General features: G+C 56.3%; 1 protein-coding gene and 1 long non-coding RNA gene across 9 annotated transcripts in view; one reads left to right on the top strand and one right to left on the bottom strand.

Moving 5' to 3' along the window:
* LOC123612562 (uncharacterized) overlaps window positions 1–16,165 on the top strand; it is a 48,658-nt gene extending 32,493 nt beyond the window's left edge. For 7 of the 8 annotated variants that reach the window (XR_012499988.1, XR_012499989.1, XR_012499987.1 and 4 more), the window contains one exon: window positions 16,037–16,165. This is a non-coding gene — a long non-coding RNA (uncharacterized LOC123612562). The remainder of the gene's footprint in view (window positions 1–16,036) is intronic. The other variant, XR_012499992.1, reaches the window with a different exon arrangement.
* DUSP7 (dual specificity phosphatase 7) lies at window positions 15,841–24,610 on the bottom strand. The gene is made up of 3 exons (XM_010969080.2): window positions 22,514–24,610; window positions 20,591–21,025; window positions 15,841–17,919 (listed from the first exon to the last, which is right to left on the bottom strand). Exons 1-3 carry the CDS (start codon window positions 23,028–23,030, stop codon window positions 17,612–17,614), a joined length of 1,260 nt encoding a protein of 419 aa, XP_010967382.2. The 5' UTR covers window positions 23,031–24,610; the 3' UTR covers window positions 15,841–17,611.
* Window positions 24,611–26,342: the final 1,732 nt, after the last annotated feature.

The following is a 26,342-nucleotide window of genomic DNA, read 5'->3' as shown; positions in this document are numbered from 1 at the left end:
TGGCCATCCAGTGACCACCTGATCAAGGTGTTTTGAGATAAAAGCTATTGGTCTAGGCAGGGGCCTGAGTTTTTGAGTGAGGACACCCAAAGCTATCCCTTGCTTCTCAGCTATATAAAGGGTAAAGGGTTTTTCTAAGTTCAGGAGACAATGCAAGGGGGGGGGGTGTCCCTAATTTTTGTTTTAGAGCTAGGAACGCCTGTTGGCAATTTTCAGCCCAGTTAAGGGGTTCGTGGTCATGTCCTTTTAGGGCCTCGTAGAAGGGGATCTGGATCCAGGGATCCAGATTACACAAAATCCTGCCATCCCCAGAAAGGCCCTCAGTTGCCTCTTAGTCTGGGGGTTTAAGGGTTAAAGTGGCTTCCTTTTGGTCCTGGACTAGAGTCCTTGTCCCAGGGGTGAGCACATATCCCAGATACTTAATGTGTTGGGTGAAAATCTGGGCTCTGTGAGGAGAAACTTGATATCCTCGTTCCCCTAGGAAGTTGAGGACCTGAACGGTGTTTTTATCTGAGTCTTCCCTGAGACTGGAAGTTAGGAGATTGCCCACATACTGTAGGAGAGACCCATTAACTGAATGTAATTCTCTTAATTCCTTTGCTAATGCATTACCAGACAGGTGGTGGCTATCCCTGAAGCCTTGGGGCAGCACAGTCCAGGTTAGCCGGGGAGTGTTAGTGTGTCTGGATCTGTCCACTCAAAGGCAAAGAGATATTGAGAATCTGGGTGCAGGGGAATGCAGAAGAAGGAATCCTTCGGGTCCAGCACAGTACGCCAGTTTGCATTTTCCAGAACTTGGGTCAGTATGGCGTATGGATTAGGGATTATTGGATGAACTGGGACCACTTCCTCATTAACTACCCTGAGGCCTTAAACAAATCTGTACTCTCCACTTTGCTTTTCTATGGGCAGAATGGGGGTATTATGCAGCTCAGGGTCGTAACAGCCCATATTTTAAGAACTTGGTTATTAAAAGCTGGATACCTCGCTGGGCCTCAGGCCCAAGGGAGACTGTTTTTTCCACGGGTAATCAGCATTGGGTTTCAATGAAATCTGAACTGGGAGCACATTAGTAGCTCTGCCAGGAATCTCAGTGTCCCAGACAGAAGGGTTTATTTGAGAAACAATCTGGTGGGGGAGGGAGACCCCGTCTGATTTGGGACTGAGCAGGCTCCCGTGGTTAAGAGCAGTTGTTTCTCCTGGTGGTGCCTTTTCTGAAGGGATCTGCAAATTGAACTATTATCTGTTGTCTGGAATTTAGTGAGCAAATCCCTTCTCAACAAGGGGACGGGGCACTCAGGCATGAGCAGGAACTGGTATGTGAGGGTAACTTCCTAGTAAGCAGCTGAAGGGGAGGGGGTGGTGATCATTTGGCCTCGGACCGTCCATCCATCCTCCTTACTGTGCAGAATTTGGAGGACAGCAGTCCAGGGAAATCAGCACAGAGTAGGTGGCCCCCGCATCTAGTAAGAAAATAACTTTCCTACTGCCACATCAAGGGTTACCTGGGACACCTCTGGGGAAATCACCAGTTGTCCTTCAGGAAACAGGGAGGGCCCCAGAACCCATCATTCTTTGGTCGTCTCAGCCATTATCGGTTTGGGACCCCCAAGCCCCCTTAGGACCAGGGTGGTAGTGGGCAGTCCCGCTCCCAGTGGCCTTCTCCTTTGCATATCGGGTAGGGTTCGGGTAGACTCTTCCATACAGGAGGGTCATTCGTCCTTCCAGTGACCCTCTTGGCTGCAATTTCAAACAGGTCCCTTCAGGGGGAGGATATAGCTCAGTGGTAGAGAGCATGCTTAGCATACATGAGGTCCTGGGTTCAGTCCCCAGTACCTCTCTCTATATATAAAAATCATAATTACCCCCCCCTAAAAAACAAAATAAACAAATAAATAAAACCAGGTCCCTGATCCAGATTTTCTAGATCCTGCCCGCCACCTCCTCACCCCATGGACTTTCTGAAGGGAGATGACCCTGAGATGGTTCAGGGGCTAAGCTGCCACCAATGATTCTGCCTTTTGTTGTTGACCTTCAATCCTTCTTGCTTCCTCAACCCTATCTCTATTGTCAGATACTCCAAAGACCAAGTCCATGAACTGAGTCATGGGGGTTTGGGGTCCCATAGCTGCCTTCTGTAATTTCCTCCTAATGTCTGGGGCAGATTGAGTGATAAAATGGGTATTTACTAGGACTTGCCCTTTGGAGGGTGTCGCAATTGCTTTTGATATACTTTCTAAAGGCCTTCACCAAGGGGCCCTGGAAGAGGGCTGGATTCTCATCTTTTCCCTGTGTTACTTCTCTGACTTTGTTATAATTAAAAGGCTTAACAACACAGCCTTTCATCCCTTCTCTGAGGCAAGTTATAATGTGGTTCCTGGGTTCAAGCCCTGTACCTCCCTATTGGTAGTCCCAGTGTGGGTCTTGGTCGAGGATTGCGTCCCTTCCAGTAAGATAGACTATACGTCCTTGACATTGTTGTGTGCCCAGGCTGCACCAAGGATCCAGCTTTTCTCTTCAAAAAATGCAGCATGTAGGAAGGGGGACCACATGTAAGTTCATAGGACATTGTCGGCTTAGTGAATTCCTCTATGAGTTGTCGGAAAAACATCCAAATTTCTCTTTGCAGGTAGCTAGGTCAGCCATAGGAAGAGGCACAAGGACTCTGATTGTTCCTCTGTCAACAGCTGGTACTTCCCTAAGGGACAGAGTTTGGTATTGGGAGGCTGGTACACTGCATGTAGTATTGGCAGGACTCCCCCCCAGTAAAGGATACAGGACAGCACTGGAGGAATAAGATGGTGGGATTTTCCAGCAGCCCAGGAAGGGCACTAAGGGGGATGGTCCGGAAAGCTGTCCACCCTCAGAATTTGGGGCGGGGAATAGGAGCTACCGGTTGTAGACGTCTAGGAGGTAAACTCATCAGGGGACCATCTAAAACATGGGCTCCTGTAGCGGAAGAAGGCACTTTGAAGGGGTGTGAACCAGGCACACCCAGCAGGAGTCGTTTATTTATTTATTTATCCATTTATTTATTTATTATTACTGAAGTACAATTGATTTACAATGTGTTGATTTCTCATGTACAACAAAGTGATTCGGTTAAACATATATATTCGTTTTCATATTCTTTTCCATTATAGTTTATTACAGGCTGTTGAATATGGGTCTTTGTGCTATACAGTAGGACCTTGTTGTTTATCTATTATATATATTGTAGTTTTGTATCTGCTAATCCCAAACTCCTAATTTATCCCTCTCCCACCCCCCTTTCCCCTTTGGTAACCATAAGTTTGTTTTCTATGTCTGTGAGTCTGTTTCTGTTTTGTAAATAAGTTCATTTGTATCATGTTTTAGTTTCCAAATGTAGGTGATATATGATATCTGTCTTTCCCTTTCTGATTCACTTCACTTAGTATGATAATCTCTAGGTCCACCCATGTTGCTGCAAATGGCATTATTTCACTCTTCTTTATGGCTGGTACATACATACCTCGCCTTCTTTATCCAGTCATCTGTTGGTGGACATTGAGGTTGCTTCCATGTCTTGACTATTATAAACAGTGCTGCTGTGAACACTGGGGTGTATGTATCTTTTCAAAATAGGGGTTTCTTTGGAGGAGGGTATAGCTCAAGTGGTAGAGCACATGCTTAGCATACACAAGGTCCTGGGTTTGATCCCTAGTACCTCCTCTAAACATAAGTAAGTAAGTAAACCTAATTATCTCCTCCCTCAAAAGAAAAGTTGGCAAAAAAAAAAAAAAAAAAAAAGAGAGAATGATGAAATAGAGTTTTCTCCTGATAAGTAAACCTAATTATCTCCCCCCTCAAAAAAAAAATTGGCAAAAAAAAAAAAAGGGAAAAGAAAAAAGAGAGAATGACAGAATAGAGTTTTCTCCTGATATATGCCCAGGAGTGGAATTGCTGGATCATATAGTAACTCTATTTTTGGTTTTTTAAGAATCTCCATGTTATTTTCCATAGTGGCTGCACCAATTACATTCCCACCAACAAGTGTAGGAGGGTTCCCTTTTCTCCACACCCTCTTCAGCATTTATTGTTTGTGAACTTTTTAATAATGGGCATTCTTACTGGTGTGAGGTGATACCTCACTGTAGTTTTGATTTGCATCTCTCAAATAATTAGCAATATTGAACATCTTTTCATGTGCCTGTTGGCCATCTGTATGTCTTTGTTGGAGAAATGTCTATTTAGGGTTTCTGTCCATTTTTTGATTGGCTTGTTTGTTTTTTATGTTATTAAGTAATATGTGCTGTTTGTGTATTTTGGAAATTAAGCCCTTGTCATTTGCATCATTTGCAAATATTTTCTCCCATTCCATAGGTGGTCTTTTCATTTTGTTTATGGTTTCATTTGCTGTGCAAAAGCTTGCAAGTTTGATTAGGTCCCACTTGTTTATTTTTGCCTTTATTTATATTGCTTTTGTAGACTGACCTAGGAAAACATTGTCACGATTTATGTCAGAGAATGTTTTGCCTATGTTCTCTTCCAGTTTGGATCCCTTTTATTTCTTTTTCTTGTCTGATTGATATGGCTAGGACTTCCAATACTATGTTGAATAGAAGTGATGAGACTGGGCATCCTTGTTTTGTTCCAGATTTTAGTGGGAAAGCTTTCAGCTTTTCATCCTTGAGTATTTTGTTGGCTGTGAGTTTGTCATAAATAGCTTTTATTATGTTGAGATATGTCCCTTCTATGCCCACTTTGGTAAGTGTTTTTATCATGAATGGATGTTGAATTTTATCACATGCTTTTTCTGTATCTATTGAGATGATCATGTAGTTTTTGTCTTTTTTGTTGACGTGGTATATATCACATTGATTTGTGTATATTGAACCCTCCTGTGACCCTGGGATGAATCCAGCTTGATTGTGGTGTATGATCTTTTTTATGTATTGTTAGATTCGGTGTGCTAATATTGTGTTGAGGATTTTTGCATCTATATTCATCAACAATATTGGCCTGTAATTTTCTTTTTTGGTAATGTCTTTGTTTGCTTTTGGTATCAGGGTGATGGTGGCTTCATAGAATGACTTTGGGAGTATTCCCTCCTCTTCAATCTTTTGGAAGAGTTTGAGAAGGAATGGTATAAGTTCTTCTTTGTATATGTGGTAGAATTCCCCAGTAAAGCCAGCTGGTCCTGGACTTTTGTTCGCAGGGAGTTTTTTAAAATTACAAATTCTATTTCACTTCTAGTGATTGGTCTGTTCAAATTATCTGTTTCTTCTTGATTGAGTTTTTGTGGACTGTATGCTTCTAGAAACTTGAGGTGTGTTGGCCATGTGTTTGCAATCCTTCATTGTGTAGTCGGGGAAACTGAGGTCCAGAAAGTAATTCTCTGAAGACCACAGAGCAAGTTAGAGGCTAATTGCTTCTCCTTTCCTTCCAGTGGTGATCTCTGTGGGGCAAATTCCCAGGAACAGGACCGCTGGGCCACAAGTTATTTTGACACAAGGGGCCAAATGGCCTTCAGAAAGCATCTCTGGGTCCATGCCCTTGGCGGGTGGTGAGGCAGTTATACCTGTGGCCCAGCTGTCTTCTGGAAGCTGTTATACCTGTGGCCTGGGAGCGAAAGCCCCTGGGCTCCCCCTGTGATAGAAGGACTCTGGCCCCAGGGCAGAGTGGCCCAGCATCCTGTTCCTCCTACCCACCTGCAGGGTTACCAGACTGTGTCCCCCATCTTCAAGGAGGCATGTCCACCCCCTCAGTCCTCCAGCTGGGGCACACTCCGCAGTGTGGCTGCTTGGGCAGTGCCTGAAGGTGTGTCCTGGGGATCTCCCCACAGTGCCTTTGGAATCCAGCCCCAGCCCAGGGCCAGTGGGCTCCAAGGGGTGTGTGGGAGCTTCTGCTTTCCCACCTCATGCCCACCTCCCCCCACCAGCAGCCACACCCAATAACACCTGTTCCTCTACCCTGCCCCACCCCCCAGGGCCTGGTGGCTCAGACAAGTCACTCCCACACCTGGTGAGACTGGTATCTTTATTGTCCCCACTGAGTGAGGCTCAGAGAAGTGAAGGGTCACACAGCGATAGCTTCTGAAGGTGGAATTGCAAACCAGTCTGCAAAGCCAGACTCTCAGCTAGGCCTCAGAGCCCACCCCACTGGACATGGCTGTGTGCGATACCCACCTGGCTCATTCATGAGACATCTCTGATCCTGACCACAGCCCCCGAGGAGGGGAAGGACTCACTGCGTAGAGGTGGCAGCTGAGGCCCAGGGAGAGCAGAGTTGGCCCTGGATCACACAGTTTGGAGCTGCTTACTGAGCCTAGGGCAACAGTGGGGTGCACACTGACACAGAGGCTCTCAGGAGCCTTGGGGCTGAGGGAAGGAGCCATTAGGGCATCGTGTGTCCTCCTCAGAGTGACCATTCATGGGAGATCAGGGGCTGAGGACAGAGTAGGGTCCCCTACCAGAACCCTTGAGACACATGAGGTGGCCATTTGGGGTGGGCTGTTAGACCGTGGGATGTCTGGCCTGGCAGGTATTATACAAGAATTCAGGGTATCTGAACTGGGAGCAGCCCTCGTTGAGTCCAGCCAGGGTGCAGCTCTGGAGACTGAGGTCCAGAGGGCTCAGGAACCTAGTCACAGGCCCACAGCCGTTTGGGGCCAGAGCTGGAGCCAGAATCCAGAGCCTCAGCCTCCCGGCCCTGCTGAGAAACGTTTGGGCATCTGTGCCTCTTCCTCAGGCCTCAGTAGCCGCCTCTGCTTCCTACAGGCCCAGCTTGGGCAGGTTCTGGCTGCTGCTGGGGCCCAAGCCTTGGGAAAAGCCTGGAGACTGAGGGCTGTGTTGGAGCTGTGACCCCGCTTGGAGCTGAAAGCTGCCTGAAGCCCCATCCCCCCGACCCTCGCCTCACCCTGATGGCGGCTGCAGACCATCCAGGGATCTGAGAAGGGGAGCCCTCCAGTGTCTTCAGGCCAGGCTCCCACTTCTGTCCTCAGGCGTCTTGAGACAGACTCAACCTCTCTATTTCCTGGAGGGAAACAGTTCAGAGGCCACATTGGAATTGAAGGAGATTGAAACTGTGCTCAGAGCCCAGATCTTGGCCTTCTGCAGCTGGAGTTATAGCAGGGGCTCAGCCCTGAGCCCCCTCCCAGGCTCCTGGGCTTGAGTGGACTGGGGGAGGCCTCAGGCACCAGGGACTCTGAGGCTAGAAGTCAACAAGATGGGCAGTTGGGACAGAAGGGGCTGTTGGCCAGGTCTGAGTGGGAGAGCACTCACCTCCACTCCAAGCCTGAGCCTGGCACGCTCCACCCAGGGCAGTGGCCCCTCCCGCACCACACGTTCCTGGGAGTCCAGATTAGGGTGAGGGATGTGCAGGGCAGGCAGGCTCTGGGGAGGGTTGGGCTAGGCATTTCCTGCTGATGGGTGCCAGGCTCCAGTCCCCTGAAGGGGTGATTCTTTAGTCTTAGTCAGAGGAAGTGAGGCAGGGCAAAGGGGCAGTGTGTGTGCAGTGCCGCCGGGCCTGGCGGGGCAGGGTTGAGAGGACAGGCAGCTGTAGGAAGCAGGGAACATGCCTGGCCCTGCAGGTCCCCCGCAGCCGTAGACACAGTGTCTGCCCTTGACAGCTGGCCTGTTGCCCAGCGCCCAGGAGGGTCACCTGGAGACCAAGCCCCAGTGGTGACCAGCCCCAGACTCCGGCTCCCTGGTCGCCACTTGATGAGTCTCTGCTCTGTCGCTCACCTGCTGTGTGGCTGAGACTGGTCACTTCGCTCCTCTGAGCCTCAGGATTCTCATCTGGGAGGTGGGGAAACCTGTGCCTCCCCAACGCCCCCGGCTTTCCACCGCCCCAGCGTCAGGAACCCACCCTCCCAGTTTGGCCCACTTGCGGGGTCCTGGGGAAGGAGCCCACCAGGGCAGAGCCCACCAAGGTAGAGCCTATGCCCTCCTTGAGCAGAAGGTGGGGATTCGGGACCCAAGTGCAGGGCCTTCTCAAAGAGTGGCTGCTTGAAGGGTTTATGTCATGTGCGTGTACCCGGGGTGACCCCTACCCCATCAGCCCTGGCTGAGCTGTCTGCATCCCCACCCTCTGGTGGCACCCACCAGATGCAGCCTCCCTGCACTCTGCTGGGGGGACGGGGGAGTTACCAGCACTGTGGCTCCCAAACCTGCGGCTTCCTCACACCCCTACCAACACAGGAGTTTTCACAATTAATGTTAACCTTTGTCTATCTGATCCTTAAATATGACAGTTCACTGATTTTTTTTCGTGCATTCTTCTAAAACTATCAAGGCCACCATCCTGTCCCACAGCCCTGCTTCTGAGCGTGTGCCTCAGACCCCTGATGTCTGGCTTTTCTCTGACTCACCTCTGACCTCAGGGTAGGAGGTGTAATTTCTACCTTGATCCCCAGACTAGGGCCTCTTCCCCAAGATCCCAGCCCTCCCTCTCTTAGGAAGCCCCAGCAAACCCTGGCCAAAAAGAGAAGGGAGGAAGCCTGGGAGCTCAGGGCTCCAATTCCCAGTCCCTAACAAAGGAGGCAGGAGACAGGGCTGCACACTGGAGAGTCTGCCCTCGGTAGAGCCCTGGCCCTCTCGGCCTCTGTACAGCTAGGTGCTCGTGGAGGTGAGGCTAGCCCAGGAATGAGCAAAGGTGGCTTTGAACTAGCTCACAGTACAGAAGGTCACTGGGAGCAGAGGCTAAGCAGGGGCCTGGCAAGGACTCAGACTAAGAAACCCCCTGGTCTTCCCTACCCTGTGGGCCAGTAACCCCTCCTCTAGGAGTATCGCTGCTTCCCTCTAGGGGCCAGCGCTGGCTGGGGTGGGAGCACAGGTGGAGTCTTCCCCACCAGGGTCAGGGTGGCAGATGGGGATGGAGATTGGGAGACCATCTCACCCAGCCCTCTTCCCACAGATAGGGAGACCAAGGCTCAGGAGGGGAAGGACAGGGACTGAGCCCGCAGGGGAAAGGCAAGGACTGCGATGAGGGTCTCTGGGACGGCTGGCTGTGGCTGGGCTGGGTGGGGAGAAGGTGCCGGGCTCTGGCCAGGCTGGGCAGTCGGCCTCCCTGCTCGGGCCTGGGCTGGGTGGGGGCAGCAGGGCTCAGGCGGGGCGGGCTGTTGATCCAGCCCAACAATGATGAAACGGCCCCTTTGTCCTGCGGCGCCAAAGTTGCTGTGACTGGAGGAGGCGTGACGTGAAAGGGTCATTGTTCCCACTTGGGCAGCCACTCAGGGAGCTGGAGGACCGGCCCGGGGTCGGCTTCCTGCCAAGGCTGCAGCCCTGCTTGCTGCTGTGGCGGTCGGAGTGTCCTGGGCTCTTGGCCTCCTACCCACTGCCAGCTCCCTCCCTGGGACCAGCCTGGGACCAGCACAGGTATCTCCCCCACCAAGGTGTCCCCCTCCCTCCCCTGAGCTCCTCTGGCTTGGAATCAAGATGTTACAGATCAGTGTTGGGGGCTGGGCTCTGCTTGTCACATACATGTGAACCCTGTTGGGCAGGATGCCTGGGTGCCAAGAGAGCTTGAGGGTAAATAAGGTGCTTTGTCCTGGGGCAAGGAAACATGTCCGTGACTTCACATCCCGAGCAAGGGGCCTCAGGGAACCCCTTCCCCAAACGTGCAGGTGATGGGGGAGAGGCCTAGAGAAGGGAGCTCGTGGCCCCAGGCCACACAGCTCTAGATGGTCTGCTGACTCCCAGGTTAGACCTCCTTCCCCACAAGTTCCCACCCCGATGGACCGCTACTCTCTCTGGACAGTGAAGCCCCTCTCTGTTAGCTCCCATCTCTCTCCTGCCCCTCCCATCCACTCTTCCCTGAGCAACTGTCTGCTAGTCGCCATCCCCGAGATCTTTCCAAAACCCAAACCTGGTCACCTCAGCTTCAGACCTGCTGTGTCCTCCCACATCCAGAGAAAGTTCCAGCTCTAGTGCTGGCATTCAAGTCCCTCACTGTGCTTGAGCAGCCAAGGGTGAGAAGCCCTTTCTAGAGGCTAGCCTCTTCCTCAGCCCGTGCGTGGGAACCAAGTAAAGGCTGTTGTGTCTTCCCAGGTCCAGCCTCCACTCCTTTGCTCCCATGGGTCCTGCCTCCTTTGGTGCACCTCTCCCCCCTCTTCCAGGTCCAGCTGCCCCTGGCATCTGGGGCCCAGGTGAAGGGCCAGGAGGCTGGACGAGGTGAGCGGGAGTGGCTGGTCCAGGCCAAATCTGGAGCTCCCTCTCCCCATCCCAGGAGGCCCAGCTCCAGTGCCCTGAACTACTCTCCTCCCTGGCTCGGCTCGCCACTGCCCCCAGCAGCTGGCATCAGGCTCAGCCTGACCCAGGCTAATTAAACCCTCCCCCAGCCCAGAGGAGGCTCTGGCTCCAGCTCTAGAGTTTTTTCCCCAGAGGGATGGAGCTAATTAACCGAGAGGGTTTAATTAATCAATTAGCGTGGCCTCCAGACCCCTCCACTTAGCTGTTGCAGTGGCAGATATTTATAAACAGGAGCTCTGCCTGGAACCAGAGGGGAGGGCTGGCGATCATGGTGGGCACAGAGGCGGTGAGAACAGGGGCTGCAGAGGCAAAAGATCCTGTCGGTGGCGTAGAGGTTCCCAGTCCCACCTCCTCAGCAACTCCAATGGCAGGCGCAGAATCAGCAATGCTTGGACATGTGAGGACACAGTAAGGCAGGGACCCTGGGGCCACAGGTGACATCTCTGTGTATGCAGGTCATGCAGGCCTGACATCCAGAGCTGAGTAAGTTCTCAGAGGTGCCCCAGGCAGTGGCCAGAGGGCTGAGGATGCCAAGATGGACCCAGCACCCTGGCTAGCAAGGCCTCCAGAGGACGGGGCTGCAAGAGGGCCATGGGAACCAGAGGGAGCACCAGAACCTTAGCTGGAGGAGGAGGTGGGGAAGGCTTCCTGGAGGAGGAGGCATCTGAGCCAAGCTCAGGGAAAGAGTAGACAGAGGTAGCCAGTCAAAGGGCACGGTAGGGATGCAGAATCTTCAAGGGGAGGAAATAGCAAGTGCAAAGGCCTGGAGGCAGGAATAGCAGAAGCTTCATCTTCACACAGAGATGTCCCCTTCTCTGGGAAGCCTCCCAGACCGCCTTACCTGTTAGAATTAGATGTCCCTGAGTCTCTTCCCCTCCAGCCTGTGCACTCAGGGACACTCCCTCCCAAGCCTCCCGAGCTCTGCCTCCCCTGCCTGGCCCCAGAACCCACAGAGGCATCACAGCCCCTTCAGAAGGGGGCTGCAGGCTCCATCCCTCAAGATGCTGCTTTCCCAGGGTTGGCACCACCACCTGGTGGGAGCCCAGGTAGTGTCGGGATTGGGAGGGGCCAGATGCCCCAAAGCCACTGTGGACCTCTCAGGCCTGGAATTTTTGAGAGTAGGGATTCCTGAGTCAGCCAGACATGCACTCCAATGTGGACCCTTCCCAGGCTGGCTTCCTCATCTGCCCACCGGGGATAGTCAGCACCTCCCTCCAAGGGCTGAAGGGAGGATTAAATGAGTTTATCATGTAAAGCCAGCAGACATGCTGGCCCAGAGTAAGGGCTATGCATGCATGTGTGTGTTATTATTACTCTTACTGCAATTAGAGCTGCCAGCCGATCAGATAGCAGCAAAACTCCCAGGCCGGACAGCTATGAGGGGCAGCTGGAGCCTGCTTTTTCCTCTTAGAGCTTACAACTCTTATCCCCACTGTACAGATGAGAAGACTGAGGCTCTGAGAGGGGCCGCCAGGGCTATGCTGTCCCAGGAAAGTCTCCAGTATGAGGAAGGACCCTGGTGGCTACTGCTTCCAGCTGGGTGGTCAGCATGTGGGTACACAGAGAGTGAGGGATGGGGTCAGGTGAGTAGGGACTCAGACTCCAGTGGCTAGGGTTCCGTCCTGGACCCATGCACGGCCTGGCTAAGACCCATCCTCTCCATGGCAGGGTGGCTGGCATTCAGGTCACGGGTATGGAGTCAGACAAGCTGGGACCCTCCGCTTGCACTAGGAGTCCTCCCTCCCATGAGGCTCAAGTCCTGCGGGTCCTGATGTGTCCTTCTCTCTCCCCTTCCTCTAATGCCACAATGGTCCAGCCCCCAGCAGCCACCGTAAATGACTGTCCCAGCCTCCCCAACATCCCCTGTCCTGAACACCTTCCTTCAGCCTGTTCTCCATTCAGAAACTAGGGGATCTTTCTAATGACAACTAGACCCTGCCAGCCCTGGGCTTAAAGCTCTTTAGGGGCTCCTTTGTCCCCTAGACACAACCCCTTACCCCCCTCCTGGCCCATCCAGCCCTGGAGAAGGGGCTGCAGCTTCTCCTTTGCTTGAAGCAGGGGTAGAAGGGTGCTGGGCCCAGAGGAGGAGGCGCTGGTGTGGAGGCACTGGATGGACATGCTATAGATGCACAGAAACCACAGGCGAGATGATGCCCCTGGAGGTACATGACAGACCAGCCCTGGGAAAGGAGATGGCTGCCTGAGCAAAGGGGGCGCGGCAGGGGCTGGAGTGGGGACCCCCGTTGCCTGTCAGGGCTCATCTGGCCCACCAGAGACAATGGGGCTGAGGCCTCGTCTTCCCTCTGGAGAGTTGCTAATGATGGTCTTTAATGGCCTCGCTTGGGAAGGGATGACCTCACTGGGCCGCACCCTGATGAGAGGAGGCTGGAGTCAGAGGCAGGCGGCTCCTCCATCACTATGAGACCTGCTTGGGCTTGTCCTGTCTGAGAAATGAGGGGGCAGTGTGTGCACGTGTGCGTCAGGTCCTTCATAGGGACAGAGGGAGAAGGCTCCTAGACCGATGAGGGCGGCAGGACCTGGGTGAAAAGATTCAGGGCTGCAAGCTTGTGTGTGTTGGGGGTGGGCTTGCTTCTACTGTGACTGACTCTGTGACACCCTGGCTTAGACTTGCTTTGCCTGTCTACATGGGGTGAAGGGGAACAGGACGAATCTGAACTCTCCCTGGGCTCTCAGGTCTGCTGGGCATTGGAATTCAGACGAGACCAATCCCAGAAGGCCTCTGAGAGGAGGCGAGAGGGCTGTGTCTGGGTAGGGAGGGCCTAGAACAAGCAGCAGAAAAGTATCAAAGATCAGGACCCAGACACCCCCAATGCCACCCAGGCCCCTGAGGTGCCCCGAGGTTAACATGTTAGCATGCTCCCTCCAGTGACACCTGGCTCCCGCACCAGCCTCTCTGGCTTTCGTCAGGGGTTTGGGTGTGGGTGTGGGTATCCCTGGCCACATCCTTGCTGATGCAGAGGCTCTGCCCGCTGCACACAGTGTCCGGGCAGGCCTGCGTGTGTCCGGGGCGGCAGCAGGGGAGGGGGCAGGTTCTAGCACAGGCTTGCTGCTGGCCCCGCCCCCCCATTCATAATGGATGACTATGTTTGCACTCTGGGGAGGGGCCCCATTGGGGTGGGCCCTCTCCAGAGGGCTGCCTCCCCCTCCCCCAGGCTTAGAGCCGGACCACCTAGGGAAGTGTTCGTCTCTTTTGTGGTTTCCTTGTCAGACCCCATTCGGGGTGACTCTTCCACAGCGCTACGAGTTCCTGCTCGGGCCCAACCTCAGTCACGCCTGCTGTTGCACCTGAGTCATTTCTCAGAGGGCAAGTTAAGGGCCCCATTATCCTGCCACCCAGCCTGACATCACTGAACTTCCCTCGGGCATGTTCCCACTCCTGGGACAGCCCAGGAGGCACAGGAAATGGCTCCTGGATGAATGTGCAAGGGAGCGAGTCAGTGAGTGAGTAGCTCAGATCCTCCTCCCATGAGAAAGCTAAGAAGTGGCTAAGAAGGGAGTGAGGGGGTCCCCAGGGCCTGGGCTGAGATGGAGACAACAGCGACCCAAAGAGAGGCATAAAGAAGGTCGAGAGGAAAGAGTGAACTGAGGGCACAGAGATGAAGCAGATGCAGCCCAGAGAGCCAGGTGTCCATGAGCTCTGGGGACACCAGCATCCAAGGCCTCAGCCAAAGATGGCCTGGGATAGACAGAGTCCATGGGGGGACAGCACAGCCAAGACAAGGTGGAACAGCGGGAGCTCAGAGTGAGGGACCATGAGGCAGGAACCTGGGACCCAGGGTGGGATCAGCAGTCCAGAGTAAGCATGGCCTAGGCTAAGGTCAGAGCCAGGACCAGGGGCCCCAGTCACCTAGCCATGACCTATTCCTCTGTCTTCACTGGAAGGAAGCTGAAGGGAACCTCAGCTAGGCATAGGACTGAGGTGGGAGTTTTTACAGATGAGGACACTGAGGGTCAGAGAGGCCACCTGGCTTCAGGTTGCATGGAAGGTCAAGCCCCTGAGTCCTTGATTGGAGGAGGCAGCTCAGGAGGCAACTGCCACTCCCGCCCCTCACCCTGTGCTTGGGCACGCCGGCACTGCCAGGCACTTACTCGGTCTAGGGCCCAGCCCCCAGCCCAGCACCCGCGGGCTTCCCCAGCCCTGGCCAAGGGCAGCGAGAGGGAACAAAGGTCCAGTCTCTGCCTGCTCAGGCCCCCACCCCCTTGCCTGCCCCTGGCACAGAAGGACCAGGGCCCTGAGGGAGCCCAAGAGCAAAAGCAGCCCCCGCCCCTTTGCCGATGCTGCGAGAAACCACCTCCTCTTCCCCATTCACTGGCCTGCTGGCTTCACTCCAGTGTTGCCCCATTCTCAAGATGGGAAGCCGGAGTAAGAGCGTTGAGGAGCCAGCAGCCACACAGCTGGGATTTGAACCCATGTCCCTTGACCTGCAGAAGCTGACCTCTAGCCCTCATCAGACGCATGAAGTTGTGACTGTTCTGGTCAGACTTAACTCCTGGGAGAGATGGGGCAGGGACAGAGACAGAGACAGGAGGGACTGAAAAACCCAAAGGGGAGAGTCCTGGGGAGGGGGCTGGGTGGCTCCTGCCCACTCTCTCCACCTGGGGCCAGCCCAGTGCTGGGCACAGCAAAGGGATAAAGCGAGGGGAGAGGCAGAGATGGGGAAACTGAGTCAGCATCCGGGCTCCCCCGCCCTTCCTGACGGGCTCACTCAATCCAGCCAGAGTGAGGTGGACGCCAGCCCCTGTAGAGCTCCCATTTCGTCTGTAACATGGGGCTGTGTGGCCCACTGGGGGCCTCACTCCCCAAGCCATGGCCCTCATCTTTCTCCAGGTCCCTTCCCTACTCCTGCCCAGGGCCTTGAGCCTCCAGAGGGGCCTGCATAGAGGCCTGGCCCTCACCTGCTCTGGAGAGGCCAGGCACGGCCAACGCCTCCCTGTAGGTCCAGACCAGGAAAAGAACATAATGGGCTCATCGTGCCTGAGCACGAAAAGCACTGGGTATCTGGGTGTGACTGGCCCCACTTTACAGAAATGGATACTAAGGCTGAGGGACCTGTCTGAGGCCACACAGTTCCTAAGGAGCAAAGAAGGGCTGACCTGCTCACTGACCAGGCTTCACGTCCTACAGGCATCCCCAGGCCAGTGGGGGAAGGAGTGGGGTAGATAAACGGACCCCCTGTCCCATCCACAAGAGCAGCAAGAGAAGGGGCCAGGGCCCTGGGGCTGCAGCGGGCTGGGTCAGGAGCCTAGAGCGCTTGGGCAGTCTGGGCAACATCCAAGCGGACAGCCTTGGGCAATTCTGGGCGAGCAGGGGCTCAGTTGTGTGACTTTGGGCCACAAAACTTCTCCAAGCCTCATCTCCTGCCAACCAATGAGCCAAAGTCCTCTGAGAAAGCCCAGATGCCCCTGCCTGCCTGCGCCTGAACGGCTGGGGAAATGCCCGCACTCCAGCTTCTCCAGAGGCCCAGTGGCTCCTCCCAGCTGACCAGTCAAAGCTAGCACTCAGCAGGCCCAGGCCACTGCCTCCTTCCCAGCAGGAGCTGGGACACTGGCCACAGTGCCCGTCCTTGCCACTCCACCCCGACCCTAGGCCCTGATCAGACACAAGTCATTTTAAAGAAAAAATAATATTTATTTGCAATATAAACAAAGTCCCGTTGCTGGTTCGGGATATATATATGTATGTGTGTATATATGTAGGGTCACAAATTTTCCTTCATAAGATCATAAAGCAAAACTGGCCACCCTCTTGGCATACCCTCATTTACACAAATCTGATGCATCTTTCTGGGTTTTTCTTTTTAAAGGTAAAAAAGAGAGGAAGAGAACCATGTACAGCATGGAAGCTTTTTGTCAATTTCTCAACTGTGGCAAGATTTTAATCTGCTGCCTTAAAGAATCCCTGAAAACCACCCCCGTGAGGTAAGATGCAGTGGGGGCGGAGTTTCCGTGGCCTCGCTCTCATGCTGAGGGTGGGCTCGCTCAGGGACCCCGGCTCGACTGCTCACCCCTCCCGGGGACCCCATGCAGTCCTGACACCTGGGAGAACTGAGCTTGGAGAAGGAACAGAACTGGAGGAGGATAACGGAATCCGTGGCTTTGTTCTGTGGATACAGGGGCAGGGTGAGGGATGGACAGAGCCTCACACCCCTTTCTTTCCTAGTCTATCCTTGCTGCCTCCCTGTGCTGGGATTGAAATGGGTGCGAGTTTCTTAATGGAAGGCATGGGTGAGATGAGCGCAGGGCAGGCTTCCACGGGACAAGGGGGCTGGGGGTGGCAGCTGAACCAGAGCGAAGGCCAGGGTATGGGAAGAAACTTGGGAGGTGGGGCTGGGCCGCACCACCAAAAAGCTTCCCCGGTCCCTGGGCCTCTACTCTCAGCTACAAACAGAGAGAGAGAGACAGACAGAAGTAGTGAGTACATATAGAAAAGGGCCTGGGGCCCAGCCCCCCCAACCCAGGGCTGAGCCCAAAGGGCTAATGCTACTGTTTGGCAGTCCCACGTGGCCCCACGTCCAGCAGGACAGCGACAGGGCCTCTATCTCCTGCCTCAGGCAGTCTGCAGGGACCACCAGAAGGGCAGCTGGGAGGGCAGAGAACACCAAGGCCGCCTGTCCAGCCCCTGACTCACAACCCGGGGCAGTCATCATAGGTAAATGCAGTGCCAAGTCGGGTTGGGCAGAGGTGGGAGGTCTGGGCGGGGCTGGGGGTCCCGATGCCGGGAGAGCAGCAAGCCACCCCTTTTAAGAAGGGCTGCTGCAGAAATGGAGGCTTCACACATGTGCAAAACGCATTTGGTCAAGATCAACGTGGGGTTTGTCTTCTCCATTAAAAACAAAAACCCAAAAACTGCTTTTTGAAATAGAAAAACAAAACTAAGAACATTTCTCTCTCTCGCAGGATCAAGAAAGGGATGAAATACTGGTTTATACAATCCACTGTTGCATGTAGCCTGAAAATAACACTTTTCATTAAAAAAAGAAAAATCAAGAAGAGCATGAACACTCTGTGCTCCAGGGAGCTCGGATTTACCTGCCAAAAGTAAAAAGTAAACTCAGGTCCATGGATGTGTCTTTAAAAAAACTAGCCAAACTGGCTGGGCCATCAGCAGAAAAGAGTGTCCTGGGACAAGGAGGGGGCCCCCGCGGGACTCACCAAGCCACGGGTCTGAGCGCAGAGGGCCCCGCCAAAAAGTCCTGCCGGGGGAGGCCTTGCTGGGGGCTGCGCCAGCCCTGAGATGGCGCGGGAAGCTCGGCCGCCCGTCAGCCCGGGCCTCTGGGCACAGGCGATGTCCAGGTTCCTCAGGCCAGAGGCAGCGGGTGTGGGCCCTCCCAGCTGGCCCCAGGGAGGACCGGGGAGGGACCAGCCCCCGGGCCCCGGCCTCACGTGGACTCGAGCGTGTTGAGCGGGAACAGGTTGTGGTTGGTGGGCGTGGAGAAGTAGAGCTGCTCGCTGGGGGTGTGGTTGTCACACGGGCTGCTCAGCCCCAGCGTCCGCTCGAAGTCCAGCAGCTGCCCCATAAAGTTGAAGTTGGGTGAGATGTTGGACTTTTTCCTCTTGACAAAGTCGTAGGCGTCGTTGAGTGACAGGTTCATCTTCTGCATCAGGTAGGCCACCGTGACGGTCACCGAGCGGCTGATGCCGGCCAGGCAGTGCACCAGGACCCCACACTTCTTGGAGCGGGCCTCATCTGAAACACACAGGCACGGGTCAGGGAGGCACCTCCTCCAGGGAGCCACCACAGGTGGCATGGTGATGAGCTGGTGCTGCCTGACTCTCAAGGGATCTGGTGACGTCCCAGGCGGGGGGCACAGTGACTTGGGTAGAGGTCAAGAGGATGACTGTGGAGAGGGCCCGGCCACACATGAACTGCAAGTCACTGGACCTCCCTGCAACTCCGTTTTCTCATCTGTCAGAGGGGCTGGCTTAGTCACAGGGCTCTGAGGAGGACCTGAGGGTGTCATAAACAGTGTGATCACTGCCAGTCCTACTGCTGCCATAACTGTGCTACGACTATGCCAAGGGTGTCACCTGCATCCTCTCAGGTCATCTGCACCGTGGCTACCAAGCTAATTTTATAAATGAGGAAACAGACACAGCAACAAAGTGACGAGCCCAAGGCCACACACAGGCTCCTCCTAATTCATTGCACCCACCACTGCCAGCTCATGACCTGGGGCAGCTCCCAGGGGTACCCCCGAGAGCCTGCTGGGAAACAGGCTAGAAGAGGCTCCTCCACAAGAGAACAGGGGGTGCCTGGCCCTGTATTCATCTCTTCCTTGTGACCAGCCAGTCCCTGGGGTCTTAGCCCTGCTCCTGAACAGTCAGGGATGAGGGCCACGCCTCAAGTTTCACAAGTGGGGTTTGCTTAGGTGGGGCCCACCCAGCCCATGTGCCTGTGACAACTCCCACCACAGCCGACCAGGTTCTGCCAGCTCCCCCTCCACCCCCCCAGTCCCCCCAGTGCTGCTGTCAGACTCCTCTGCCTGACATGTAGTACGAGCTCAGTAAACACTGGTTTGAGCCACTGAGCAACTCAGTCCTGTCATCGCTCCTCCACAGAACCCTGGGGCAGCTACGTCACCATGCCAGAAACATAGATTAACAAGACACAGACCTGCAGCCTTCAAGGTCCCCCTCCTGAGCCCACTGGGAGCCAGGCATACAGCTGGCACTTAAACAGTGCACTCCTACAGGATGCTGCACAGGTTCTCAAATTGCTCCTCATCTGGTGTTTGCTGCCTCTGGCCTGGCAGGACTTTCCCTCCCCACCCCTACATGAGGGTGGCCAGGGCTAACATGCAGGAGGTGCTTCATCCAGACTTGGGGACCAACTGGGAGCAAGACCAGCAGGGGAAGAGACAAATGTTGCGGCTTCATGGGGAATCACACTGTCTGACCTTGCGATGTGGGGCAGCAGAAGGGGATGGTGGCGATAAGCCTCCAGTGGTGACACATCAAGATACAGGGAAGGCCTGGCCCCCAAACCTACTCCCGGGTGATCCAAGGTAAAACCACTTCCGCTGGCTTTATTTTTAGCCCTCTCAGGGTGCAGCTGAGCCGTGGGGGTGCTGGTGTTTGATCCTGCCCCATTGAGTCCTATGGGATGCTTGAACATGAATTCCTTCACTTGTCAAATGAGGACAATGGTTCCCTCTACCTCTGCACCCTGGTCTGTCCCCCTCCCCAGATAGAAAGGGGACTTCAAGAAGGATAAAGGCACCTATAAACCAGGCTCAGCCCTGGGGAATCCGGGGGCCCCCCTCCACTCCCTCACCGGGGAGAACACGAATGCCGAGGTGGCACCAGAGCCCTCTTGGCCATGTCCTCCTGGGCGGCCCCTCCCCCAGGCCTCTGGCTTCCTTCCTTCCCCCAAGCCAGGCACCTAGTTTTGGTTCCCAGTAAGCGGATGAGGCGGGGAAGCCTCCCACTTCCTGTTATTAAAGCTAGCCCAGCCCAGCTGACACCAAAACGCCCTCCACTGGACACAGCTGCCAGCAGGAAAAGCCTGCCTGGGCCACCCTCTCCCTGCCACCGGAGGCTGGGCAGAACCCTGGGTTACCAGGCTCAGAGAGCCCAGGGTTTATGTCCACCCTGATCTGGTGTCCCTTCCCCAAACCCTGGTGAGAACTGAGGCCAAGGAAGACGACCTGCAATCTAACAGCCTCCAGCTGGCCAGGGAGGAAGCGGATGGGAGGTCAGAAATAAGGCGATTCGTGGAGTCAGCTGAGGCTGCGGATGCTGGGGGCTCAGAGGGCTCTAAGCCAGACGGCACAGCACACTGCCCTGGGGGAGGCCTTCCTCATCCTCCCCCACACTCTCTGGATACCCTCTACATGCCAATCAAGCCCCACAGACTGCCAGGAGTATCTGGAGCCCTGAAGAGACCCTTAGAGTCACCATGTTCCAACAGCTGCCTATTTGGGGGAGGCCTCTGGCTCCAGGCCATCCTTTGGCCCCCTCAGGTACACTGTAAAGCCCAAAGAGGAACCGTGACAGCCCCATCCTAAAGAGACACGTGTGCTGAGGCATGACGCAGAGCAAGTGAGACCCGTGGGAGGTCTGAGAGCTAGGATGTTTCAGCTTGCTGAGCCCAAAACAGCGCAGCCAGGAAAACCCAAGCTGGACAGCAGAGTCCATGGAGGTGCCGACAGCTGTAGGGAGCCTGGGACTCAGGCCCTGAGGCCCACTGTGACTCACAGCGGGCCTGGGTACACCCATGGGCACACGCTGGCACATGTAGGGCACACACAGGTCTCAACAGGCCCAGAGGTACCTGGCCAGGCACAGGCAACACCCAGAGTCACACACACCTTGACACGCCTGCGCACCCACCCTGCCCAAAGCCCGGCAGCACCTACCAATGAAGCTGATGGCCTCAGGGAAGAACTGGGAGAGGTTCTGGCTCCAGTGGTCAGAGATGGGGATCTGCTTGTAGGTGAACTCGCCCCCGTGCTCGAAGGCGTTGGGCAGGTTGGGCGTGACATTGAGGATATACTTGATGCCGTACTTGCCGAGCACATCCAGGTTGGTGGAGTCCTTGGCGCAGCCGAGGTAGAGGTAGGGCAGGATCTGGACGGGGAAGGTCGGTTGGCTGGATGGCACAGGGCTGCCGTCCGACTCGGTGGCACTGCTGGGCAGCTCTCGGTCCGACTCACCATCGGAGCAGTCAGAGCTGATGCGGAGGCCCCCCAGGCCCAGCACCGAGGTGGGCGGCGAGCCACTTGGCGAGGACGAGCTATCCACATTGGTCTCGCAGTGCTCTGAGTACTCTGTCTGGAACTTGTTGAAACCACCTGTGGCCAGGGTGAGACAGGGCCTGGGTGAGAGGCTGACAATGTCACCAGCCAGTGCCCCCAGACCAAACAGGCTGCACGAGACCAGCGACAGCCAGGGCTCCCCCTCGGCAAGCACTGAACCATGGACAACGTGGGCGGTGCCAAGTATTTACATATGTATCTTCTGTTTTCTCCACATCTGTCCTATGACCCACTTCACAGATGGGGAGATGGGGAAACTGAGACCCTGGGCGGTGAAGTAACATGCCTGAGCTCCATACCCTTACCCATAAGGCTTCAGGGCCCCAGCTACACCACCAGCTTTAGGGCACTTGAGGACAGACCCCAGCTCATTCTTCTTCCACAGCTCCCAAGCACACCTGGCACCCACAAGTGCTAAGTAACTGCTGTGCTAAAGGAAAGCAAACCCCATCTCAGGCCAGCACTTATGGGTTTGCAAACTCCTCCTAGATGTGAGTCTAAGGCACCAGAGCTGTGGCTGGGTCAGCTAGAGGCTGAGAGGGCCTGGGCCTCCTGACTAAGAATCCAGTGCTTGCCCCAGACCCTCAACCACAGTCAAGAAAGGGAGTGTGAAGGTATTGGCTGGCTCTTTCCCCCAGTAAGGGCAGGTTCAGAAAAGGGGTCCCAGCTCCACCTCTCCAGAACCCCCCTTAGAACACAAGGTTCCTGCCCAGCCTTGGACCTACAGAAGGAGAGGCTGCTTGGGGTTGTACAGGAACAAGAAATGGGGAGCGCCTTGCAGCTAAGCATGGGCCCTGCGCCCGAGGGTGCCGCAGGCCTCCCCTCCCCTCTCGTCTGCCCGCCCTGCTGCCAGCAAGAGGCCATTTTGGAATGTTAATTGGAAACACCGGCTGCAGCCACTCGCCTCCCAGCGCTGACTCCCTCTTCCACAATCTCTGGGCAGCAGGCTAAGGACTTGGGGGTCCCGGAAAACCATAGCTGGGGCAAGGCACACTGCTTACAGCCCTGCTCCCAGCGCCTCCAAGAGGCGGTGACTCCCCAAGCGGTGAGACTCATGCCAGGATGCCCGGAGTCCCCCAACCTAATCGGTCTCTATGCCCTAGCAGGGGCAGGAATCGTTGTGAAATGTTATTGTTCTAACCCTGGCCTTCCAGGGACACGCATTCTAGGCTGGAGGAGCTGGATTTGGGTGCCCAGGAGGGAACCCTCCCTCCGCAGAGGGGCTCAGCTGGGACCTGGGAGCTGCAAAGGCTCCAAAAGGCAAAAAAGGAAAGTCCAGACGGGGAAAAGTTTGTTCAGCCCACTCGAATCGTGCCCAGAAAGGGGTATAGAGGAGGCCCCCGGCGCCGGCCTAAACCTGCACCGCAGGGGCCGGGCTCCCGGGAGGAACGGATGCGGGCCGGGGGCGACGTGGCGCCGACCTGGGAGGCTGCGGGCACGGGGAGAGAAAGCAGCCTCTCACGGGGCTATCAGAGAGCCGCGGAAGAGCCCCAATCCCGGACGGGATCTGGGTCCTGCCCTCACCTTGGAGGTAGTAGGCCTGGCAGCCGTCGTCGCGCAGCTTTTGCAGGAGAAGGCCAAGTACCGAGGCTGGAGCGCCGGGCTCTGGCTGCCACTCAGCCGTGGCCTCGTCGTAGAGCAGCACGGTGGCCGCCTTGCAGCGCGTAGCGAAGCGCTCCTTGTCGGCGTGGTTGGGGATGATGGAGCGGATGGGCAGGTTGCCCTTGCGCAGGCGGCGCAGCATGAGGCCCGGGATGGCCAGGTTGATGGCCGTCTCGATGTGCGAAGACTCGAAGAGCTCGTGCGGCCGGCAGTCGAGCAACAGCAAGGACGCGCCGCCGCGCGCCTCCAGCTCCTCCTGCAGCCACTCGGCGCTCTTGCATGGCATGGCCCCCGCACCCGTCGCCGCGCCTGCCCCGGTGCTCGCGCCGGACCCGGACCCCGCACCGGGCTCGGACCCCGCCCCGGTGTCCCCAGCCGCCGACGCCCCCGAGGCCGACATGTGCGCCCGCGCTGGGGGGCCGCGGAGCTGGTTTTTCATGGGGAGCGCGGGCGGCCCGGGGCCGGGGCCGGGCAGCCCTGCCCTGGGACGCGCCCCGGCCGCGCGGGCCCCAGCGGCGTCTCTGGGCGCCCGCCTCCCGCCGAGCTGCACGCCGGCCACCCCGGCCTCCCGGCCTCCGTCCCGCCCGGCCCTCCGCGCGCGCCGCGGCCTGACAGCCCCAATTAAACGGCAGCTCCGGCGGCCGCGCGCCGAGGCGTCCTCCGGGGGGCGGGGCCGCGATGCCGGCGCCCGGGCTTAAAGGAGCCGCGCCTCCGCCGCCCCTCCCCACCGAGTACGCGGGCTCGCGAGCGGTCCCGTGCGCCCACAGACCTGCGTCCGGAGACTGGCGTCCGGGCCTTCTTCCGGCCCCAGCGCTGCCGTCCTCTCACCTTGCCCAGAACAGGTTATGACTCGTCTAGGGGGCCTGGCCAAGACGCCTATGCCCAGGTCCCCTATGTCAGCGCTCCCAGCTCCTCTGCGCCTACCTTGAAGGGCTGCCCTGGGGGCGTCCGGCACCTGGCACCCTCTTCCCACATTCCCTGAAGCAGAGTTTCCCCGGGGATGTGGCGGAGGGAGGGGGCGATCAAGCTGACCCAATGTCCCCTCCTTCTGTCAACCGCATTCATTCATTCTTTCAGCGAGTTCATTCAACAAATTGAAATCGAACGCCTACTATGTGCCAGGCCCTGTGCTTATGCTGTCACTGTTTTAGGCGACTGCACAGTCCCACTGAGGACCACAGGCTCGGGAACCTGAAGGTAGTCTCACCTTAGCAGGCCTGAGGGGAAATCATCACCTAGACGACTGCGGAGTAGGACGGCTTAGGGCCTTGCCACCCTCCGAGGGCAAGGGTGAAGAAATCCTGGAAAGGACCAGCCCAGGGAAAAGAGAACGGTCACTTTAAGAAAGCTTTCGAAGCAGGGTGGTGACGGGGGGAACCTAGTGAAGCGCCACGTGACTTTTACTTTGGAGCGGGTGGGAGAGTGCTCCTTTATAATCGACTGTCCTCCGCCTACCTCCTCCCAACGCACCAATCAACTTTTGCGGTAGGTGGGAGTGCGCCACGCAGATGGCCAATCGCAGCCGAAGGAGACACTGCGGGGGAGAGGGAGGCGGGGCCGGCCGAAAATCCCACCCAGCGCGGGAAATGGGCGGGGTCTCAGCGAGCGCTGTGCTTCGGCTCGCTGGCTGGCTGGGCGGAGGAGGTGAATGGATCCGCAGGTAGCGCTAGAACAAAGCGGCCCCACTCGAGCGGCGCGCGCGCGCGCGTGCGCAGGGCATGCCGCGCTTTCCCTACAGAACCAGGGCTGTCTGCCCTGGGAGGGAGCTCGCAGCGGAGCCCTGCGGTTTCTCTGGTCCTTTCCTTGACGAGCAGAGTGCCCCCACCTCTTTGGGGCTTACCCCTCCCACTCTGCCCGAGGCTGGTCGACTCACAGCCACGCAGCCTCTACACCCAGCTGGAGGGAGTCAGGGTCACAGGTGAGGGGAGGTAGTGCTTGAGATTTGCCGAAGGGAGGGCTTCTGGAACCTGCAGGATCTGAGCTTTCTGTTGACCTGAAGGCACGAAGAGGGGTGGCCCTGAAGCAGTCCCGCTAACCACCTTCCCCTCCACACACCCACCCCTGCTGACCAGTGACTCATTCCTCCATGGGCTCGTTAGGGGCTGTTGGAGCTAAGACTGTGCCTCTCACTAGTAGGGGCACAACTGAAATAGGAACCTCCACTGTGTCCCCACAGTCTGGTCCTCTGTGTGTGACGAAGCACCTCCCTGGAAGAGAGTAGGAGGGCCACCACCCCTCACATTAGCTGGTGATGGCTCCCTTGGGTCTCCACCCCCTCTGGACTCCTCTAGGGAGACATACAGCCTGGAGGAGAGACCTATGAGAATGTGCGGAATTGGAAAAACTCGCCGGGGGGGTGGGCACCCGCCAGCAGGGATGTAAGAAGAAGCAGGCTTTGGCTGAGTACAGGAGAAGGGAGAGCATCTGGGGAGGGGGTGACAGTGGAAACAAAATGGTGAGAGAATTACCCTGGCCCTGTGAGATGCTGGCAGGGTCCTGGGCCCCCAGCACCCTGGCTGGAGGAGAGGCCCAAAGCCATGGTTCCTGAATGGAAGCCCTGCCTCCTGTCCTGAACAGCTAGACACAATGTATAAAATGGATCACAGCAGGGCTGCCCTTGGGGGTTGATGACAGAGCTGTGGACAGACACAAAACCCTCTGACTTACAAGGCTCAGAGCATAACATGTACTTGCCTATGGTCAGAGCAAGAGGACAGAGCTGCCCCTGCCCAGGGGCCTCGCCCTCCAACTGTCAGCCTCTCTCAAGGATGCTGGGAGAGGGGACTTGGGGCCCTGGGCTAGAACATGGGATCAAAGACATTCCTCCTCTTTAGGAATGTGGCCTTTCCTGTCTGTCAAAGTTCAGACCCCTCACCTGCAGCCCCTGAGAGAGATGCCCCACTCATCAGGGTCTTCCTGAGGGGCAGGGTGAGGACCCCAGAACAGGTCTCTGGGTCTCTCAGGAGTGGGGTGTGTTTGAGCTCACTGCAGCCGTACCCTCTCCCACACACCTCCGGGTCTTTGCACACAGTTCCCTCAGCTGGGGCATTCTTTTGCCCTCACCCTTCACCTGCCTTCTAGAAGATCCCAGCTCAGTTTTCACCCTCAGGGAGGCCTCCTTTAATCCTCCAGGCTAGATCAGCACCCCCTGCCCCGTGATCCTGGGACCCCTGCCCCAAATCTTTGCTCTGGACTCTATCACAGTCACAGTTCAAAACCCTCCACCAGACTCTCCCTTTGGAGGCCCAATGGCGCATCTGCCCCTCATGAAGCCCATTCCTCCTCCTGCCATCTGCCTCATCCCTAGTCATCCAGGTGCCAGGCCCAAGCCGGCGAGGCATGTTTGGAGCTACCTTCCCTGTCTGCCCATATCCAGCCCCAGAACTGCACAGTGAAGGGACATTCCCAGCAGGGCGAGGCTTGGCCACGATAGTGGAATATTTGATGTGAACTGAACAGATAAGAACTACTATGCAGTGCACCCCCCCCACCCCCAACACATCCATGTGGCATAGTCTCCCAGGAGCGGTGTCACCAAGAATTGTTTAAGCATCTTGGAAGAAGACTTTCCTTTTCCCTCTGGTACCCATGGGTTTCTTAGAGATGGGCCACCAGGTTTTGAATGACATATGCCAGAAGGGGAGGAGAGGAAGGGGGTCAGTTCCTTGCCTTCCTATCCTAATGAGGCTAGCAGAAATCTAGGGTTAGCTCCTGCTTGCTTCCAGGAGAGCAGCTTTCCAGTTGGGGTCTA

This window comes from Camelus bactrianus, chromosome 17, assembly GCF_048773025.1.
Source record: "Camelus bactrianus isolate YW-2024 breed Bactrian camel chromosome 17, ASM4877302v1, whole genome shotgun sequence".
Classification (NCBI taxonomy): domain Eukaryota; kingdom Metazoa; phylum Chordata; class Mammalia; order Artiodactyla; family Camelidae; genus Camelus; species Camelus bactrianus.
The sequence above is the reverse complement of the archived record's forward strand: the minus strand, read 5'-3'. Positions and strand labels throughout refer to the sequence as shown.